This window comes from Emydura macquarii, unplaced genomic scaffold (genome assembly GCF_026122565.2).
Source record: "Emydura macquarii macquarii isolate MOO-44397 ecotype Brisbane River unplaced genomic scaffold, CSIRO-AGI_Emac_v2 contig_2897, whole genome shotgun sequence".
NCBI classification, from domain to species: domain Eukaryota; kingdom Metazoa; phylum Chordata; order Testudines; family Chelidae; genus Emydura; species Emydura macquarii.
In genome coordinates, this window is record NW_027133034.1 from 16982057 (window position 1) to 17001927 (window position 19871).

The 19871-nt window shown below is 42.0% G+C and overlaps 1 protein-coding gene across 3 annotated transcripts in view; it reads right to left on the bottom strand.

Moving 5' to 3' along the window:
- Window positions 1-19340, bottom strand: part of ROR2 (receptor tyrosine kinase like orphan receptor 2) — a 206903-nt gene extending 187563 nt beyond the window's left edge. Inside the window, exons 1-2 of one of the 3 annotated variants that reach the window (XM_067568704.1) lie at window positions 19235-19340; window positions 18493-18599 (exon numbers count right to left, since the gene is read on the bottom strand). Coding sequence is in view for 1 of the 3 variants with exons in the window: in XM_067568703.1 (XP_067424804.1) it covers window positions 17510-17942 (433 nt within the window). In the remaining 2 variants the exon portion in view is untranslated. Of the gene's footprint in view, window positions 1-17509; window positions 18114-18492; window positions 18648-19234 lie in introns of those variants that run through there. The other 2 variants (XM_067568705.1, XM_067568703.1) reach the window with 2 other exon arrangements.
- Window positions 19341-19871: the final 531 nt, after the last annotated feature.

The following is a 19871-nucleotide window of genomic DNA, read 5'->3' on the forward strand; positions in this document are numbered from 1 at the left end:
CGCCTGCTTACCACTTAGACCCATCTCCCAGCTGGGAGGCGTGTGGCAGCCTCCTGCTTCCTGCCCAGTCACAGCTCCCAGTTGGGAGGTGGGCAGCAGCTGCCATCGTTCCGGGAAGCCGGGCAGCAGCCACCCGCTTCCTGCCCGGTCCCAGCTGGGAGGCAGGCGGCAGCTGCCGGCTTTTGGGGAAAGCACGCGGCAGCCACCTGCTTCCCACCCAGTCGCAGCTCCCAGCTGGGAGGCAAACGGCAGCCCCCCAGCTTCTGGGGGGAGGCAGGCAGCAGCTCCCCACTTCCCACCGGATCCCAGCTCCCAGGTGGGAGCCCAGGGGCAGCCTCCTGCATCTTGCAAGCTGGGCTCGCAGCTGGGTGGCAGCCACGTGCACCCCGGCTCTGAGCCAAGGGACAGCCTCCAGGGCCTTGGCTTGAAGACGGGAAGCAGCCACCTGCCCACATCTCTGGATCCCAGCCAGCGCGGAAGTCTCCTCTGCCCCAGCTTGGAATGAGTGGCAATCGCCCACCTCCCGGGCTGGCAGCCAGGTGGCAGCCGCCTGCAACTTGCCCAGGTGACAGCCCCCCTCCCTGGCTCAAAGCCCAGTGCCCAGAAAACTTGTCAATTTCAATGCTCTAACTGAGCAGTGAAATTGACATCTATGACAGCCCCACATTTCACCAGTTACCCTCTTTTCCCCTCTCTCTCTCTCACCCCTTCCTCCTCTCAAATCTATGGCAAAAAATTTGTGAAATTTTCACACCCTGAGCAACACAGCAAGGATTGACCTAAGTTTTAGGTGTAGACCAGGCCTCGGTTTCCAAATTTATAAAACTGGAACAACACTACTTAGCTACCTCCCAGGATTTAAAGGTTTAATTAATGGTTGCCAAATGCTATGAGATCCTTGGATTTGGGGGCGGGGGTTGAAGAGGTGTTATGAAAGTTCAAAGTATTGTTATTTACTTGCCAACTCAAGATACCACAAGCACCCAAAGCTGTGTAAGGGATGTAACTCCCTGCTGTTTTGGGTGTTACTCATTAACTGTTGGAGAAGTAACACAGAAACCTAGATGCAAGTCTTGGCAGGTAAAAAACCTTTCAGTTCCAATTTTATAAAGCAATATTGCATCTGTATAGGCCTTTTAATGCTTTTTAAACTTTGTTATGTATGCAGTAAAGTACTATATGTTCACTGAAATAATCTGGTTTCTCATAATGGAGAAAATTTGTTATATTTAGCAAAGATGAGGAAATATGCTTTCAGTGCACTTCTCTGGATTAGCACTATATTCACACCAAAGTTGTTTTGAGAAAGACTGTGGTGCTTAGATCAAACAAAAACAGAGAGTATGTGTTTTAGTTCACTCCTTGCACTTCATCTGTTGAATTATATTACCAGCTACTTTAAATATCTAATTATTAGCCTTTACCAATAGGGATTTATGTGTGGGGAACAGGGAAGAGAGGGACCCAAGAAATAGATGGAAGTGTCTGGTAGAGGTATGGCACGTGATGGAGCAGCACTAGAGGACATTTAGGCAGCAGTAGTACACAGAAAGTAAGGTTTTACCATTTGCTATGGCTCATTTTAACATGGAATTCAGAAATTCACTATCCTGCACAGGACCAGTCCCGTAGTTGTGTATTTGACAGAATGAAAGGAATAAGTGAGGGATGTATGCACAGGAAGGACTGATTCCTGTTCTGTTGTTCAATTAGAGATCTTTATTTTCCAAACAGTGTATACATACCCTTCAGTTTGGTATGCCATTGGCAAAGCTACATTATTTGTGGCACTAATAATAGAGGACCAGATGTATGAGATGTTAACTACAGGTGATAAAGTAGTTTACAGGCAAAATATGAACACAACACATGTTTATGGAGTCATGCCTTTCAAGTTCAGTTCTATGGGGGAACAGCGACAAATTTCTATCAGAACGGATCCTGGGCCCTGAAGTTTGCAAAAGGTCCATGTTCAAACAAATGCACTTTTCCCCATGGTCATGTCTTGTGAACCTGTAAGCAAGGTTTGGCTTCAGGGTTCATGGCCATTCACCACTTTGCTAGTTCTCTGAAGCTGGAAATTGAATAAGAGCTCATCCTATTGCAACATAAGAACTTAGTCTCAGGAAAACAAATTTCCCCTTTTAAATCTAAGCTATAGTTACGTGAGCCAAGATATAAAATAAACTTGAGCTATTTCCCAGTAACTGGAGAAACTGCACTAGAGTATTCATATAGGAGGCCACTACCTGCCAGAGTGGGACAGAAACAGGGACTACAAGAAAACAGATTTTTCCACCTGGACTGGAGTTCAGCTAACATGCAACCTCTCTCAGATACACCAATCATGAATGGCTTCTGCTGAACTGAAACTCATGAGCACATTTGATGACAGGTGAAATACTGTGCAAGTTCCCCCACAATATTGCAATAAACACCACTCAAAATTCAATACATCATGAAGAGCAGTCTGATAAAGTTTGCCAATATATAAAAAGGGAAAAAAGTTTGCAAAAAGCTTTTATATACCATTCATAGATGTGAACAATATTTAGGGAAACCACTACCGGTTCATGGATGTAACTGAAATTCAAACCAAGGTTAATATTCAATACTTTTGCTGGTGAGTCAAAAAAACTCACTATTTATGGAGAACAAACTCTTTAGGGAAGAGACTATCTTTTCATTATGGGTCAGTAAAACACCTAGCACGAGGCCACTCTTTCTAACGGAGTCTTGCGTACTAGCATAATACAAATGAACAACACCACTAACTAAACAAAGATGAAAGAAACACATTGCTGGTATCACAAATGTCATTTGTCCAAAAAAGCTAGCTACCACCAGCAGATGATCAGAAATGCTAATTGTAAATCAACACTTTAGGTCTGTTATTAGGCAAAACTCATGTAAGTCAGTCAATGGGAGCATTGTCAGAGAAAGGAGCCCAAGAATATGCCATTATTTTCAAATACATTTCAGAGCATATATATGGCATAATGGTATGAATTTAAGTTGTTCTCTAAATCAGAAACTTTTCTCCCTGGGACAGCCTTGTGCACTACTCATCTAACTGAAATGGTTTCAGCCTTTCCTATGGGAAAGATCAGCTTACAATAGTTCTGAGCAGTTCCAGAAATTTAACTGATTTAAGTGGTTCTAAAAGATTAAAATTGTTGCATTTAATTTTAACATGTAATTTGAAAGTGTATTTATTTTATTTGCTAGACAGCTAACTTTTTGCCCCACTCCAGAGGCTAAATTCACCACAGAGTAGAGCAATTTTACCACTTCATAAATATCTTGTTAACAGCTCAACTATGACCTAGGCAGGATACTTCATCACAAAACAGAACATTAAATCAACTGAACTCATTTTTGTTAAAAAGGCAATGTAAACCGTAGCATTGCACAGTGAAAAAAAATCCCCTATGGAGGGGTGAATGATGACTAAGTAGTATAAATGAAAGCACTGGTCTTTTACCCCTGGGACCTATGGTTCCATTCCAAATTATGTTTTTAAATTAAAGACATTTGGTGGTCTCAAGTCTTAATCCATTTTAGACATTCATTCAAATCATAAAACCACCACACATTTCATTATAACTTGGCAGTCCCTGCACAGAAAAGCCCAGGTCTGACCTAACTGACTCAGAATTACCAAAGAGTGGTCTTGCTAGTTCAAAGATAAAAGTCACTGGGAGAAAAGCATGAAGAAATTTGCACTGGGACTGTATACATTATATGTACTAAAAGGATAATGGAGTTCACAATTTCCACTTTTTCATAACCAACAGTATTAATTCACGGGGGGGGGGGGGGGGGGGGGGGGGGATTTTGCCTTCTTTCAAAGTTATGATAAGCAAAGCCCATTATTTTTACTGCAGCATTGTAACTCTCAAAATAAGGAGGAAAAAATCTCTCCAGCACTGTTTCAGATGTAATCATTTGACAGCTGTTCAATTACTTGAGATGCCTACCCATCACAAGAGCCATCATTGTAAGTAGCAGGTAGACCAAGAACTTGACACAAACTTTACTCTCTTCTCGTCCTTAGGGTAGGGCCCATTATAGCAACCATACTGCTGGAGATGCATGTACTAATGGTGTTATACCTGTTGAGTGTGGAGGAAAGCAGAAAAGCAATCAAGAATTTAGAGTTGTAGGTAATGGGGAGAAAAGGGTCAGAATGAAAGTGAGTCTGGGCAGAGAATATACATAGTAGGGTGGAAATAGAGAGAAGGGAGATGTCAGACTGAAGGAACAGGATGTGAAAAGGATGGGGATTAAGGGAGCTGGACACGGCAGTAGAGAATGAATGATGCATGGCAAACATTTATGAAATACATACTTTTATAGTATTAAATGGCTTTAGTTCTAAGCTTGAGCATTTATTTACGTTAGTCTATGGACTCAAGTTTATGATGAAGAAGTTATATGTTCTGAACTGTGCAGTAATGCTAATTAACCACATGGTCAAGTCATATATTTAGCCACACAAAATTAAGGATTTCTAAACCCTTTCCCTCCCCCCTCCCGCACCCCACACAGTGGAGAGGAACAAGAAAACATAAACCAGTACAGGGACTGTGGTTACGCCTTTAAATTTTGCAAACATGCATTTTTATTTTTATTTTTTTTTGTATTAAAAGGAGACAGCTAATTTTGAAAATAATTCTCAGTAAAACTCATCTGAAACCAGAAAGAAAAATGTGCAAAACCTTTTCCATTTAGTAGTTCTGTCTAACCTCTGCCTTGCAAAACAATTAATTTCCTTCTCTGGTTAAAAGCGATGATGATGATATACTGTACTTTATTACAGAAAGGCAAATAGTTTAAGCAGAACTCACAGGAGCATAGACTTAGGGATTTCAGAATAATGAGAGTTTCTACTGTAGGGTGAATTTATGGTCTTGGGGCCAGACTCTGAACTTAGCCTCTGGCCTGCACTGAGGGATGGTGTGGAGCCAAGTCATCCCTAGGGAAGCTGAGGGAGACATTGATCCTAAAGAGGAACAATCCCTCCCATATCTCTCTGGCACACAGTGGGAACATTCAGCCTGCACCATCTGTAGATCCACATTGCCTAAGGGTGGGCAGCATCCCACAACAGTCAGAAACGAGTGCACAAATGACTAGTAGGGCAAGGGGTGCAGAGAGACTTCTAAATTCTTCTCCAGAGCCTCAGCTTTCACTTAAAAAAAAAAAAAAAAAAAAAAGTAAAAGTCTTGAGCTGTTATGGTTACCAAAAAAAAAATCCCTCAGATTGTTAAGTGTAACAGATGCAAAGACGCTTTACTGAGATTGCAGAGAACATGAGGTCATAGCTTTAAGGTATGAACGGCCCCATTCATTTCAACGTGTGATACTCCTCCAGAGTAATCTAGACCTCCAGGGTGCAGTCCCTGAGCTCTCTGAAATTCTCAGAATTGTTCCTTGCTGTTGGATGGGGCACAGTGTTATAAGAAAGAATCAGTCCTGTAACTTTTGCTCCCTCCCCTAACACCAGGGCTGGGTAGTTTGGTCCTCAATTAGCAAGATAACATTCAAAGTTATTTCTATATGACAAACCCATTTCCTACTTTTGATGTAGATTTGAAATAGCACCTCAATGAGATGTGTAAATTTTCTTCAAAAATGACATCAGAAATAATTCTCTAAAGTAGATAGAACATTCATAAGATATGTTTTTCATCTGACATTTTTAGAAATCCATACATACTGTGTGCAACAACAATTACTACAGATTTCCCATTCCATAAAATGGTTCATTCATGAGCATCCCATTCCTAACTTTGTGAATGACTCCCAGAATCCTTCTGTCTGATGACCCCATGGCACCTATTAAAATGTTTTAATAAATATTATGAACATAAGATCATTTCTTTAGATCTTCATTCTGCTGGAAGGATTTGTAAAAAAATTCTAATCTATGTTCTGAAATTTAAAAAAATAAATTATGAAACTCTAGCTAATTTGACATACTTAAAATATCAGGATTTAAAGAGATTTAGCAAGTCTTCTACAGCACTCTGCTGACAAAGACAGAACAAGGTAAATGAGAGAGGAGCCTCAGAAGGTTCAACAGGTTGGATAAGTAACCAAAAATTCAGAGATTAATATCCAAACCAATTGAGACTGCAAAACTGGGTTACAGCTCTTGCAAGAACAGACACAGTCTTTCAAGACATCTAGCATTGCTTCTGGTCTGGCTGGAAATACCTCAAGATTATCCACCCTTGCAGCATTAAATTGCTTCCAGACAGAACTAGGAAGTGCAGTTATTAAAAAAAATTAAAACAGCAAAGTTATCCTCAAATAGATTTGGTTCAGATCCTGTTCAAGCTTGTATTTTTATCCAGACCAGATCACCTATCCCCCTAAGCAAGAGATTTTGGTCAAAAAGAAGAGTATTTGCCATCAGCCACTACAATAACCAAAGAATATTTTAAATTTTCAATGTCCCCAAACAGTGTCAACTTCAGCTATCCTGGTTCCCAAGGCACTGCAGTTGATGTCTTTATTTCCTGTTCCCCAGTAAAGGTATTTCCCACAAGGTTAGTATACTTGTGGCTTGTCAAAGAGTCTCCTTTTTGTTTCTTCAGTTTTGTTTTAAAACATCCCTTCAAAATGACGCATGTATGGTCTACATTACTTCTTTCAAACACACTGTCCTATACTTGTACTGCAATTATGACTAGACACACCTTCTTCCTTGATGATTTGAATTCAGATTTACCCTAATATATATTCCAACCCCTGTTATATTTAAATTACAAAATTAATATTTTCATAGGAAGGTATAAGCTTCCTCTAACTTTTTCATCTCTATTCCATACACCATTTTTATGTCCTAATTATTGCAGAAGCCTCTTCTATCTGACAACAGATTCAGTTTTAAAATAATTCATTTTTATCTACTATGATGCAAGTCTTAGGATGAAGGTCCTAAAACTGAACTAAGCAGCATTTGCTGTAGTTTACAAGCCAAGTAGTATTTTGAACTTCCACTGCCGGAATGAGGAAGGTAATGAAGAAGTGCTTTTGGGCACTTGTCTTTAGAAGTTTACCTGAGGACAGGACAATTGGAGGCCAATAATGTCCTATATGGATATTACGAATGAAGCTCAGGAGCATAAGATCTGCAGACATTTGAATCCTAAGCGCCCATCAGCTGTAAGAATATCCTGTAAAGGTCTGCAACAAAATCAAGCCCAAGCAATTATGTAATATTTTTGTGTGCGCCTTATTTTCTCTCTCTTACATTTTTTAAGTATAGGATAAAGAAGAGTATGTGAATTTTACTTTGAAATTCATTTGAAAGCCCTGATTCAAGTCCTCATATTTTGTTAGTGAGAGAGATTATAAATGAGAACCACACAGATAAGAGATTATTGCTTGTAATCTGTGAACATCTAAAGCAAATATATCTTGAGTATAAATAAGTGACCATTCAATTTAAACAATTAAAGGGACTAGAGATAATCAAATGGATGGTGGATATAGTAACAAACAGAACAGAAGAATTTTTCTTTGAGTCTATAGGAAGAAGATATTTAAGATATGGGGATTCAGACAGGAGAAGTTGTGATTTTACTTAATCTTTCTAACGAATCAAAATTACTTTACAGCTCAAATGGAAGAATAATGTTTGGGAAATTACAAATTTAAAACATTTTTAAAAAGAAAAACTCAAGAAGAGAAATTCTAGAAATGTATTTATTGCATTTCTCTGGATCTTAGTTGGAAATTAAGTTATTAAAGTATTGAAAATACTACTGATAGGGCCAGATCAGAAGATAAAAAGGGAATTTTTGATTGGCACATCCTTCCACAGGACACAGTACTACTAAACGGGTAAATCATTTTAAAATTATGTATTACTGGGATCTCATGCAAACTAGACTAAACTTATAGACGAGAAAGTGTAATAGGTGTTGGAGGAGATGCAAGAAATTCTCTACATATTTGACGGAAATGCCCAACGGTGGTAAAATTTTAGAAGTGAACAGTTATACAGCTTAAAGAGATTACAGGCCATGACCTCCCTCTTGAGCCACCGATATTACATTTGCATGTCCCAAATGAGAAAATATATATTTTAGAAAAACAAATTAATGAAACAATTTACTGGTGGCAGCCAGATGTGTAAGTGTTGACTGCTGGAAGAGGAAGGAAGTATCTAGTTTAGAAATGCAGTATGGCAGAATTTGTACTGAACCTGGAAAAACTAACATAACAGACATAATAATAAAGAAATGGTGTTTCCAAGTGCATTACCCTTCATCAACTCTTAAAATTTCTTAACAAATAAAGTCAGACTCTTTATTCATTTATTAAACAATATGTAAAGGAATTCTGGATATTTGACCCAAGTCACGACATGCAGTATTATGTTTCCTTATTCCAAAGAGTAGGATTCTTTTGATATTCTGATTTGGATGAATGTTGCTTTATAAATTTTGATGATATATTATTGTATTACTGAAGCATTTTCACAGGATGGGAGAGAGTGTTGAAGAAAAGGAGGGGTCCCACTGTCTCTCTTTCATTTATTTATATTTGATCATTTTAATGTGTGGACATGCATAACTCTGGTGTATGTATATGACGGATTATTAATAGATTAATATTTTACAGATATACATAATCGGTTGCTGTTCCCATCTTGCAACAAAGTAGGTACATAATACAAAGGTCTTGGTCTAAATTTGCCCCTTTTCTCACATTTGTCTTTATCGTTAACATAAAACAAGAAAACATAAATCTCAGTTTAAGCTTTTTCCCCACAGACTGTTCCTAAGTTTCACTCTTCAGGACCTCTCTCTCTCAGATCCTGGCTCCTTACTCCTCTCAAAAACACTCAAGTCCTTTTCTACACCTAAGATGGTGCTAAGAAAACCCACCTGGTCTGGCTGTCAGGTGAGTCAGCAAAATAATTTTCTGAGAGTCTCCCCATGTAGAAACCTTGTTTAAAAAATCCTAGGTTGTCGTTTATGTTGTGATATAAATTTATTTTTCTTTAAAATAAAATTTGAGAAGATATGTATTTGGCTGGTACAAATAATATTGATGTCACTATGCAATTACACTTTTAAGAGTTTTTCTCGGAAAATGTAAATTTAAAAAATTCTCTCTTTTACTCTAAGCAACTTGGTACTCTAATCACTCTAAACAAAAATGTGATTTTGTATGATCTTTACAATGTTAAAATAAAATATCCTTATAGTTCAGTTTATGATTCAGTTAGACAGTTACATATGTTGTGCTGAAAAGTTTGTTTTGGATTAATTGAGTGTGAAGGCTAACATGTAGCAGAACCACGACTGAATTTATCTCTTCTTCATACAACAAAGTAAAGTCATTCTAGTTAAATACACAAAAGTATAGAAAAATAACGTTAAGGCGTTAAGCTAGCAAAAGCAAGGAAAATCAGTTAAAGAAGCCACTTTATCCTGAAATAATACTTACCAGATGAGTGGTTAATAAATCACCTGAAACTATTTTAAACGGGACAAGGCACAGTGGCGTAAAGTTATTGGAGAAAATGTTTAGGCTATACATATTAGGGGAAGTTAACAGTCAGAGCAATTGGAAGCCAGAGATCTGAGTTCAGTGGGGGTTCACAGGTCTCCCCAGGTTTCTCAGTGGGATTTTCCAACAGGGGAAAATAACACAGATTAATATTAAGAGCAGAAGGGACCACTAGGTCATCTAGTCTGACTGCCAGTATATCGCAGGACATGAAGTTTCACCCAGATACTTTATATGAAGCCTCAACGACGTTAGTTAGACTAAAACATTTCAGTCAAAGGGGACTTAACTGTGTGCCTTGGGCAGAGAACAGGAGAGGCCCAATGCCATCCATGCCCAAAGCCTGTGCAATGGCAGTGAACTGATTAGGTGAGATATGCCCAGATGATCCCAACAGGCGAACCACACACCATAGAGCAGAGGAAGGCAAAAACAAAAAAAATCCTGAAGTTCTTGCCATTCTGACCTGGGGGGAAAAAAAATGTCCTGACCCCAAATCTAGTGAGACAAGGTGGGTGAGGTAATATCTTTTACTGGACCAACTTCTGGTTGTGAGAGAGACAAGCTTTCAAGCTTACATAGAGCTCTTCTTCAGGTCCTTGAGATTTTATTTGTCATCATTATTTTCATTGGCTGCCTGTATGTTGAGTGTCTGTACAATTGATTACAATTGGTATCTTTCAACAGCTGGTTTCAGAGAATACAACCTTAACTGCTGATTAGGTAACATCAAATCTAGGAACAGGCTGGCCCAAAGAACTCAGTGCACACAAGGGGACGTAGGCTCCACACTGCAATACCTAATTTTAGGTGCCTTGCCACCCTAGTGGAATCTCCTGTTTAAAAACTATTCTACTTTGTATCAAATACTTGAATATTTATTGGAGCAGGGACTTGAACTTGACTCTCCCATGTCCTAGGTGAATGCCCTAAATACTGACGTAACCCACTGCTTTCTCTATTCTTCCCGCCCCACCTAGGAATATTTATATATTTTGTACAAAGTGAAACTGTTTCAATAGGAGAGAGCTCTGCCCCAAAATACCCAATAGGCCAGTCAGCTACAAAGAGGTTCAAGTACCTGCTCCGAATCAGTCAAAGTAGAGATTTAAACCCAGGTTTCTTGCATTATGGACAATGGGGAATTAAGCGGGGGCTGGGGGAAGGGAATGTGTGACACAACCTCCTGTGCTTTATGCACAGGCTTATCTGGTAGGTGCGCTCTGAACCTAGTCTGTGACTCCCACTGAGGCTTAGGCATGAGTTAGGCCCTGGGCATCAGGATTTAAGCAGTTGTATCATGCCTCTTGGCAGAAACTCAGGCACCATGGGAATTTTGGCACCTACAGGATTAGGCAGAAGCTGAGAAGAGGTTTTGAGGATCTAACTATTGAACTTAAGCACCTACAGTGACAGACACCTACATGCTTCGTGGAGCTAGTCCAATGATTTTAAGGCATAAAAAGCATATCCATTCAAAATATTAGGACCCCCTAGCTAACCAAAATAACACAAAAGCAACTCCTTGGTGATGCAGCACGACCTTGGTAACACAGAAGTTGTCATCTATGTGGGAAAAAATCTCACGTCACTTGTAATGCAAACTATGACCATATCAGGGAAAGAGAATGATATAATCCCTAAAGGGGTTCAGAATACTACTTTACTTTTTGCAGTCTGAATTTAATATAGATTAAGACAAAGGATTAAATTAATGTCCTTTGCAGGCAGGCATGGTGTAATCTAGCTCTAATAATTATATGCATTAGCCCCCCCCCACACACACACACACCATGATTAAACTGGAATCAATTGTTGCTGGATTCAGTGAAACCCCTAGGGAAAAGAGCTGAATCTTGCTGTAGATAACTCACTTAAAAAAAAACACACACACTAGGATGTATCAAGAATAAAGGAAGATATTATCATGCCAATATATAAATCAATGACTCACTCTCACCTGCAATACTGTCTATAGTTCTGGGGACGATCTCATCTCAAAAGAAGATTTGAAAGTAAGACGTCTACAAACCATTGGTCAGAATGATTAGTGAAATGGAAGGACTTCCACACAGAGTATGAAAAAGATTGGAATGACTTTGTTTAGAGTGGAGACAAATGTAACGAATGGTATAGAGAAAGTAAACCAGTTGCACCTCTTCAACCTTTCCTAATATAAGAACAGAGGAACATTATATTGCCTATCAATTGAATTTAGTAATTAAAATAAAATAAAACAATTAAAAATAAGAGGAAATGCTTTTTACACAATCTATAATTAACCTGTGGAACTCACTTCCACAATAAATCAAACCTAAAAGCTTACTGATATTCATGTAAATGCAGCAATAGACATTTATACAGATAGTGAGAACCTCCACAGTTATATTAGACAGGATAATTTTTTTTCAAAGCGATAGAAACTAACTGCCTGGGGTAAGAAAGAATCCTGCCCTCAGGCAGTTATTCCATAACTGTCCACTACAGTTTCATGCACCTTCCTGTGATATCAGAGACAGGATACTAGCCTAAATGAACCACAGTCAGTCAATTCCTAATTTGGGACTTTAATTGACATTTTAAAGTTTGCAAGAATTGCTGACATTGTTCTCTCATTTTAAATAAGCTGGGTACCAAAACACAGTTTGTACTCACTCCACAAAAGTGAAAGTTTGTTTCTCCCTTCTTGGATTCATAATTTTCAAATTGGCAAACTAAAAGAAACCAAAAATAAAAGGTACTAGAAGTTGGTAGATAGGATCAGTTAATTAAGTTTTGTGAAGCAAATGAACAAGATCAGTCCAAACTGTTTAGATTTAATTTTGAAACGGAAACATCATCGGAGAGAACTGTTTTCTAAAATGCTTTTTGCAACAAAACCAATATTGAGGCAACAGCTCAAAAGGCTTGCACAAAAGTAAATTGGTAAGGCACATTTGACTTCAAACTATTCACATGTTTAGACAAAACCAAGAGGAAAGAATCGTTTAAGTTAAATTGTTATTTGTCCCATATGGCTATGCTGCAGGAGCCTGCAGTATAAGTAACAATAAAAAAACAGGATTAACAAACAATGAATGCATCTTCTTTCAGTGCAGCAAAATCCTGTCGTTCCTTTTCTTTGAAGCTTTAACTACTTTGTAGTCACTGGATTAGAAGACTTGAGCTCTTGCATACTTTCCAGACATGCTGAGCCTAATGACAACTTCCTTTACAAAGCAACAGCCCCAGAGAGAATAAACAAGCCTAAATACAAGTCATCGTTTACACAGGGAGCCTAGTTACAAGAATATTACAAACTAAATGAAATATTGTAAACTCCATTTCTTCCCTGCTAACAGAAACATCACACAGTGCTTCTATAAACATACTAAGCTGATGCATAACAACCAAAGGTGATTTGCTTTATTTGACATGATTGCTGTGCAAATAATGTACAAAATATAAAAAGGGGACTCAAAAAAAAAAAAAAAGTGGGGGTTGGGGGGTCTTGTTGCAATATACATTGAGACTTGCTTGGTAATTATGTGAGTTCTATATAAAGCTTTGTTAGTATCTTTTTCACACTATCTTCACAGAACCTCTGTTGTCAAGTGAAATATTGTATTCAGTTAAAATGCTAGGCAGAAGCATTTAGCTCTGTGTTGGAAACAACTTCAGTCAGTAGTCAAGTTCTTTTTTCAATTTCATAGGTACCATATTTGTGCATTGAGGACTGTTAGTTTTGTGATTAACAACAAACATTTCCATACAAATGACAATACTCGGTACTATTAACACCTTGCCCAAAAGTGCAATGAATTTAAAAAGAGATCAGCTTTCCTGCAAACAACTGAAAGCTCACCAAATAGGATTAATTCGCCCAGCCTGTCAATCAGCCTTTTTCTCCCCACGAAGTTGCATTTCTATGCTATTTACAGCCAAAAAGTGATTATGGAGAAAAGCATTTGTGATGGAATTGCTATTAACAAAATCAAGACATTCCAGGGGGGGAAAGTTTCAATGGAAACTTAATTTACGTTTTGACCCAAAGGCAAACTGAACTGCTATACAACTGGCATTGTAATATTGGAATTATCACAAAAAAGATTTGGTCTTGTACATGGAAAAAAGTTTGCCATAAAAAAACAAAAACCTTTGTATTTAGTTAAATGTATTACTAAACTGTATTAAGTTTCCTCCATTTTCAGAGCTGCATGGGAATTAGCCAAATAGTTCCCATGAAAGTCAATGTAGGTTGTTTGGCTAAAATCCCATTTATTAAAGTCAATGGGGGGGAGGGGAGAGTTGGTAGCTAAATTCAATGCAATTTTAAACATCATTCAAGGTTCTTACTATATCTAGTTATATATATTATATATCTAAAGGCATTTAGAAGTAATCTGCACTATTATAATGACTTTAATAATGCTGTACTCAAGTGTGTTCTCTTCATTTGTAGCACCTAGAACTTTATGAAGTACAGTGTTGTAAAATCATAACACATTTCAGTTTTGATTACTCCACAAGGAATGTCCTGCTTCCTTTCTAAGTCACACAAATGCTATAGGTTGATTCAAATGTGCAAGTCTTGCACCTAACATTAAATAAATTACAACATTTTGATGGTTTGCTATAATAGTCTAATATATGTTTTTTTTTTTTAATCTGAGTTTACCACCACTCTTCATTTTACTGTCCATGTGCTTAAGTGTCCAATATTGGGGAAGATGGAAGGAAAAATGCCACACTTCTATACAGGAAGTGTATAGAAATTCAAATTCACACAAATTCATATTCTAGAAATCTGACAAAAGCTGTTTGTGTTTCATCAGTTCTGGCCAACTGCCTTTCAAATTTTTGCTGTATTATAACTTCTCATTGATAAATGGCCCATGAGTAAAATTTGTTTAAAGCAATTATGGAAAAGACAGAGAGAATATAGCCTAAGTGCTAAACTACTACATAAAGTGTAGAAAACTAAAAGCCTCGTTAGTGTATTATAAATGAACAAAAGTAGGAATAAGAATAAAATAGTACAAATAAGAACATGTGTACTGATAGAAAGAATAGGTATAACGAGTTCTAACCACACACATACTACATATTTGCAGATTAATGTATGCTTAAAATATGAATAATCATTGTTTCATTGGCTTGGCGATTGAAATTATTATGGCAACCTACCTACAGGAAAAACAAATTGAGGAAAAATCTCCCAAAATTATTTGAATTCCATTTTTGGATTAACACTACTTTTTAAGATTATGCCATCACAACCAAATCATATTGCGGACAAACACAGCTACAGAAATAAAACTACCATTGTCAATATAATCTTAGAACAACAACAAAATTAAGATTGTGCATGCATGGTTTATATCACCCTACAGGCTTTTCTTAGTATCTTTTTGTCTTACACTCGGTGCTTTTGTCCCCACAAAAAAGCCATTCCACTACTAACTCGCAGTAGAGACAACTGCTATTGACAGGAGATGTAGAGATCTTAACATCTGAGGCTGTTTGGCATTCTTTGTTTTTGCAGTCAATTATGCAGAGTTGTGTCACTAGCAAACGTTGTGTGACTATACCCTGGGAATAATCCTTAAAGAGTTACCCATCAAAGACATCCGCGGGGGGGTGGGGAGGAGGGAGATGGGTTCTTCTGCCAGCACTTGAAGGGAAGGAGCGAGCCGGCAATGTCAGACACCCAACTCTGCATATTCATTGATTAACAGGCAGCCAAATGTTTGGAGTACTTTGTTTAGCTACCATGCGATGCATCTGTGATTTCACTGTCAAAGCCATCAAGCGCTTTAGAGGAGTACAGAAATCATCTCACCAAAATCAAATTAAGCACAGGGGCCGTTTAGGACTTTGCCTAGACTCAGAGACTCTTTGTTGAAAGGGGAGGGAGGCGTCCTCATGGCTTGCAGAGAAAGAGAGTAAAACTCTCTGGAAATCCTGCGCACGTCCTTCATGTTGGCCCCTAAAAACAGATCCAGCTGTTTTGCGAAATTGGAAGAAAATGGTGGGGAAGGGGGATGGTACCTCCCGTGCGAGCTGGAGCGACAGCACACACCGAGACTCCGGGAGGCTTTTCAAGGCACTCAGTGAACATCTGCCAGCCCACACCCCTCATCGCTAGGGAGTTGGGGAACTCCTGCCCCGATGTGCACTGAGGCTGTGGCTGAAGCTCCCGGCAGGAAAAGCAGGGCAGGGCGCTGCAATTTGTTAGCGCTGCCCCCAGGCCCTTCAAAGGTAGCAATAAAAGCCTCAAGAAAAGAAACGCAACGGGAACTGACCCCAGATCCCCGAGGTGCAACATGCTCTCCTCCTCCACCGCCGCCTCCCCGCAAACCCTCCAGCTTTTCCATGCCCTCCCCCTTCCCTCCGCGCTAACACAGCAAATGGCACGACCGAGGACCCCAGACGAGCCGACTAACAGGAAATATAGGCATCTGTCGCCTCCCGGGGGGAGGTAAATGGATTAGCGAAACCAACAAAGGGAAGAAAACCCCCTTTCAAACATGCAACTGATTAACAGGTCCCTTCTAATCTGCAGCATCGCTGTCATGCCTTAGAGACATCACCGGGCTCCTCTCATTGCCCGGCAGGCTGCAGCCTCTCACACAGCGATGCAGATCCACGGCTGAGCTGCCAAACCAGTCCGTGGCAAAGCTGACTCAGGACCGGGGAGCAACCTGCCCGGCCAGTAATGACTCCGGCTCCTCGCCTGCCCGGGCTCACTGGGCAAAACGCTGCCGGGCAAGGCCTTTAGGGAGCAACGTTTATCAGCCACGGGGGGGGGGGGGGGAGGCGGCAATTTTCCAGAGCAGGGTTTCGAGAGAGATCAAAGAGTGGCGGAGTGAATGCAGCAGCTCCCAGCGCTCCACACCCCAGGGGCAAGCACAACTTAAAGCGCTCTCCCTCTTCGCTGCAAGGGGAGGGCCCCACGGCGGAGCGGGGCATGAAAGGAACAGTCCCCGGAGTTTCTTTCACGGGCACCCGTGGTGACTCCCGCCCCGCACGCTCCCAGAGCTCTCTGCAGATGCCGGCGGGGCTGGGACAGGGAGATGCCGGCCCAAGTGGCCACGTTTCAGCCGCCGCAGCCAGTCCGTCACGGTGCGCGGTCAGCTGCTCGCAGGGCCAGTTTGTTCAACTCTCCAAACAATCGCGCAGTGCTTGGTGAACCGAGGCCGGCCCTTGCCTGGTCCCCAGGGCTGCGCCTCTCCCCCCGCCGCCCCCGTCTCTCTGCGGCTCGGCCAGGTACACACAGGAAATGGGACCCTCCAAAACACACACACACACACACAGACTCAATTAAGCCTCCATCAACGCCAAGCACCGCTGCTCGCTCCCTCCCCCACCTTAATCCCCACCCCCACTGAGCCTCTGGCAACACTCAACAGCCGGAGTAATAGCACATTATTATAGCCATCGGGGGGGGGGGGAGGATACCCAGCCTGGGCCTCTGCAAGAACCGTCCCCCGGCCTGTCCTGTGCTGCTTCCTCCCCCCAGAAAAACCAGCCAGCTCGGTGCGAGGCACCCACTGCTGAAACGCACGAAGTGTCTCAGCTGCAGGAGCTGCTGGGGGGGGGGGGGGGGGGGGCGGAAGGGGAGCCGGTGATGGATCGGGGGGGGGGGGGGGGAAGGGCGTCAAAAACTTTTCTCAGCAGCCGTCCGTCCCCCCCCCCCCCCCTTATAAAATGTAACATCAGGTTTTTATTTCGCCCCCAAAGACAGCAACAAACCCACGGGCTCCGCCAGCCCCAGCACAGAAAGAAGGTGGGGGGGGGGTACAAGGGAAGGCTTTGCACAGCTAGTCCCGAACCAAGAACATCCCCCCCCCCCCCCCCCCCGCCGCCCGAGAGTGCAAGGCGGGCAGCCAGCGAAGGACGGTCGTGCACCACCAGCGTGGCGGAGGGGGGCACCCACGGCTGAAGTCGCCTCCCCACCCCCACCCCGCCGAGGGGTGGTCCCACAGCCTCTTACCTGCTGCACGGAGGGGCAGGAGGAGCGAGGCAGCCGCCAGCAGGGCGAGCAGGGAGCTCGCCGCCCCCCGCCGCTGCCCTGGTGCCCCCCTGGCCGCCCCGCTGCGGCCCATGCTGCCCGCCGGGCTCCCTCTGCTTCTGCTTCGCCTGCGAGGCGGCACAAAGAAGCCCTTTGTGGCTCGGGCGCGCCCGGGTCCCCGCGGCGGCTGGGGCTTCTCCACGCCGCGGCCCGGAGGCGGCTGCGAGTCGAGGGCGCTGCGCCCGCTGACAGCGCCGGGCTGGGGTCTCGCCTCCTCCGCGGGAGCGCTCGGCGGCTCGCCCGCGCTGCCCCGTCCCAGTGCGGCGCGGCGGACGGCAGCCAGCTCTCCCTGTAACGGGCCGTCCCGCACTGAGCGGGGACTCGGCAGCCTGGCCGCCTCCGCCTCCTCCGGCATCCCAGCGTCACTCACGGGGGGAAATCTCACTCACACGCACGGGGGAGGGACGTGCAAAACCCGCCGCTCACTCAGGCGCGGCGCAGGGGGGGGGAAGGAAAAGCCCTGCGCTTCTGCCCCCTCTGCTGGCAACCCTGGGTGCCAGGAGGGGGAAGGAGAGCCGGACTTCAGCCGCTCTCTGGCAACGGGGTGGGGGTGAGCGGCGGCCCCCTCGGGGCGGGAGAGGCTTTTTCCTGCTCAGGTCTGGGGCAGCTGGCTCAGAGGCAACCGCGCTCCCCGGCTGGCTCTGCCGCGATCTGGCCAGGAGTCTACCTTGGCCATTGACTCCCCTTTCAGGTGGCGTGACCCGCCGCTGCCGGGAGAGCTGGGGCCTGGTGTTAGGGGAAAGAGGCCGCAGTTAAAACTGGGGATTGGCTTCAGTGGGCAGTGTTTAGGCCATGCAACGAGCGAGGCCCGCAGCGAACAGCTCCTGTATTCTTCAAGATAGCAGAGGAGTGTTTGCAAAGGAAAACGTGAAGGAAGAAACGATACACCTCGTGCTGGGACTTACCTCCCTCCCTTTCCTCAGCGGCAGAAAGAGCAGCCTTTCACTTCCATGCCGTGTCAAGTGATCAAAAACTATTACTCTTTCCAAGGAAACGTCCAGACTCATTAGCACTGTAACACACACGATAAGATGAGAGTATCCAGAGAATGTGACCCTGCCTTGAAAGCACAGTGGATTCTCTTTAGTTGTAATGTTAAAAGTAAATCATCTAATTTTACCCATGAAGGGCAGAAAACTATTTCAGTTTGTTCCCTTAAAGCTGCAAGACACTTCAAAAGTAATTTATTACAGTTATAGATATTTTGAGCACAATTTAAACGAGGTTTTCTTTCTTTTTCAAATTTCTTTTTGTTTTACACATACAAAGAGGTCTTGAAGACGAAGAAATCACTCCTTCAGGATAATGCAGAAAGCAGAGTAGGGACTTGTTCACTCAGTGATATAAAATCTGGAGGCCTGGTATATTATTTGCAACTGAAATAGTATTTATAAATAAATATTTGATTTGTTGGAATAAATACAAAGGTAATAATGGGATGGTGAAATCACATCAAATCATTATGAGGTTATAAATATGTAAGGTGTTACAAATACCATATTATTCTTTGTTATATTTACTGTGCATAAAGACCTGATGCTGATTGGTGCTGAGCACACAACTCATTGATTTCAACACCCTCAGAATCAAGTCCTGAGTGTACATTTCTTTCAAAAAATATTATTTTGCCCAAAATTTTCTGCTTACCATAAACAAAGACAAACCCAGTAACATTGTCCTTTATGTCTTTGGGGCCTGTTTCTTCACTCAAAGTTTTCTAGTCCCAAACTGAAGATCCTGTGGCACTTCATCATGACAAAGGAATGCGACTGGAGTAGTCATAATTTCCTCTCTGATCACTGCTTAATTAATGCTAACACCAGATCATCATTAGGCAAAGAGGCACTGATTCAGGAAAGCAGTTAAGTAGTGTTCTGAATAGGGGTACTTTCCTGAATTGGGGCCAGTAATACCAACACTATACTGAATCTGTTTCCACCTCCAGCCACCCTCAGGAAACTTAACACCAAAGGCAACCTATACAGCCAGTATGACAGACTCAATTTAGAGGGTTGTGTCAAGAAAATCATTCTTGAGATTTTCAAAGTAATGTGGGGATTTACATAACTTCCATTAGTTTTAAAGGAAGCAATGTATCTAGATCTCTCGCCGGCTCTGATAATGAATATTTATTAAAATAAATTCTTATTTTAAAGGAATAACAATTCCTAAACAACAACTTTGATTACATTATAATGTTAAAAATCAAATGTATTGTTAAAATTTTATGTTAAATCTTATCAGGTCACAGTTTGGACAGAGAAAGTAACTAGATTGGTCTATT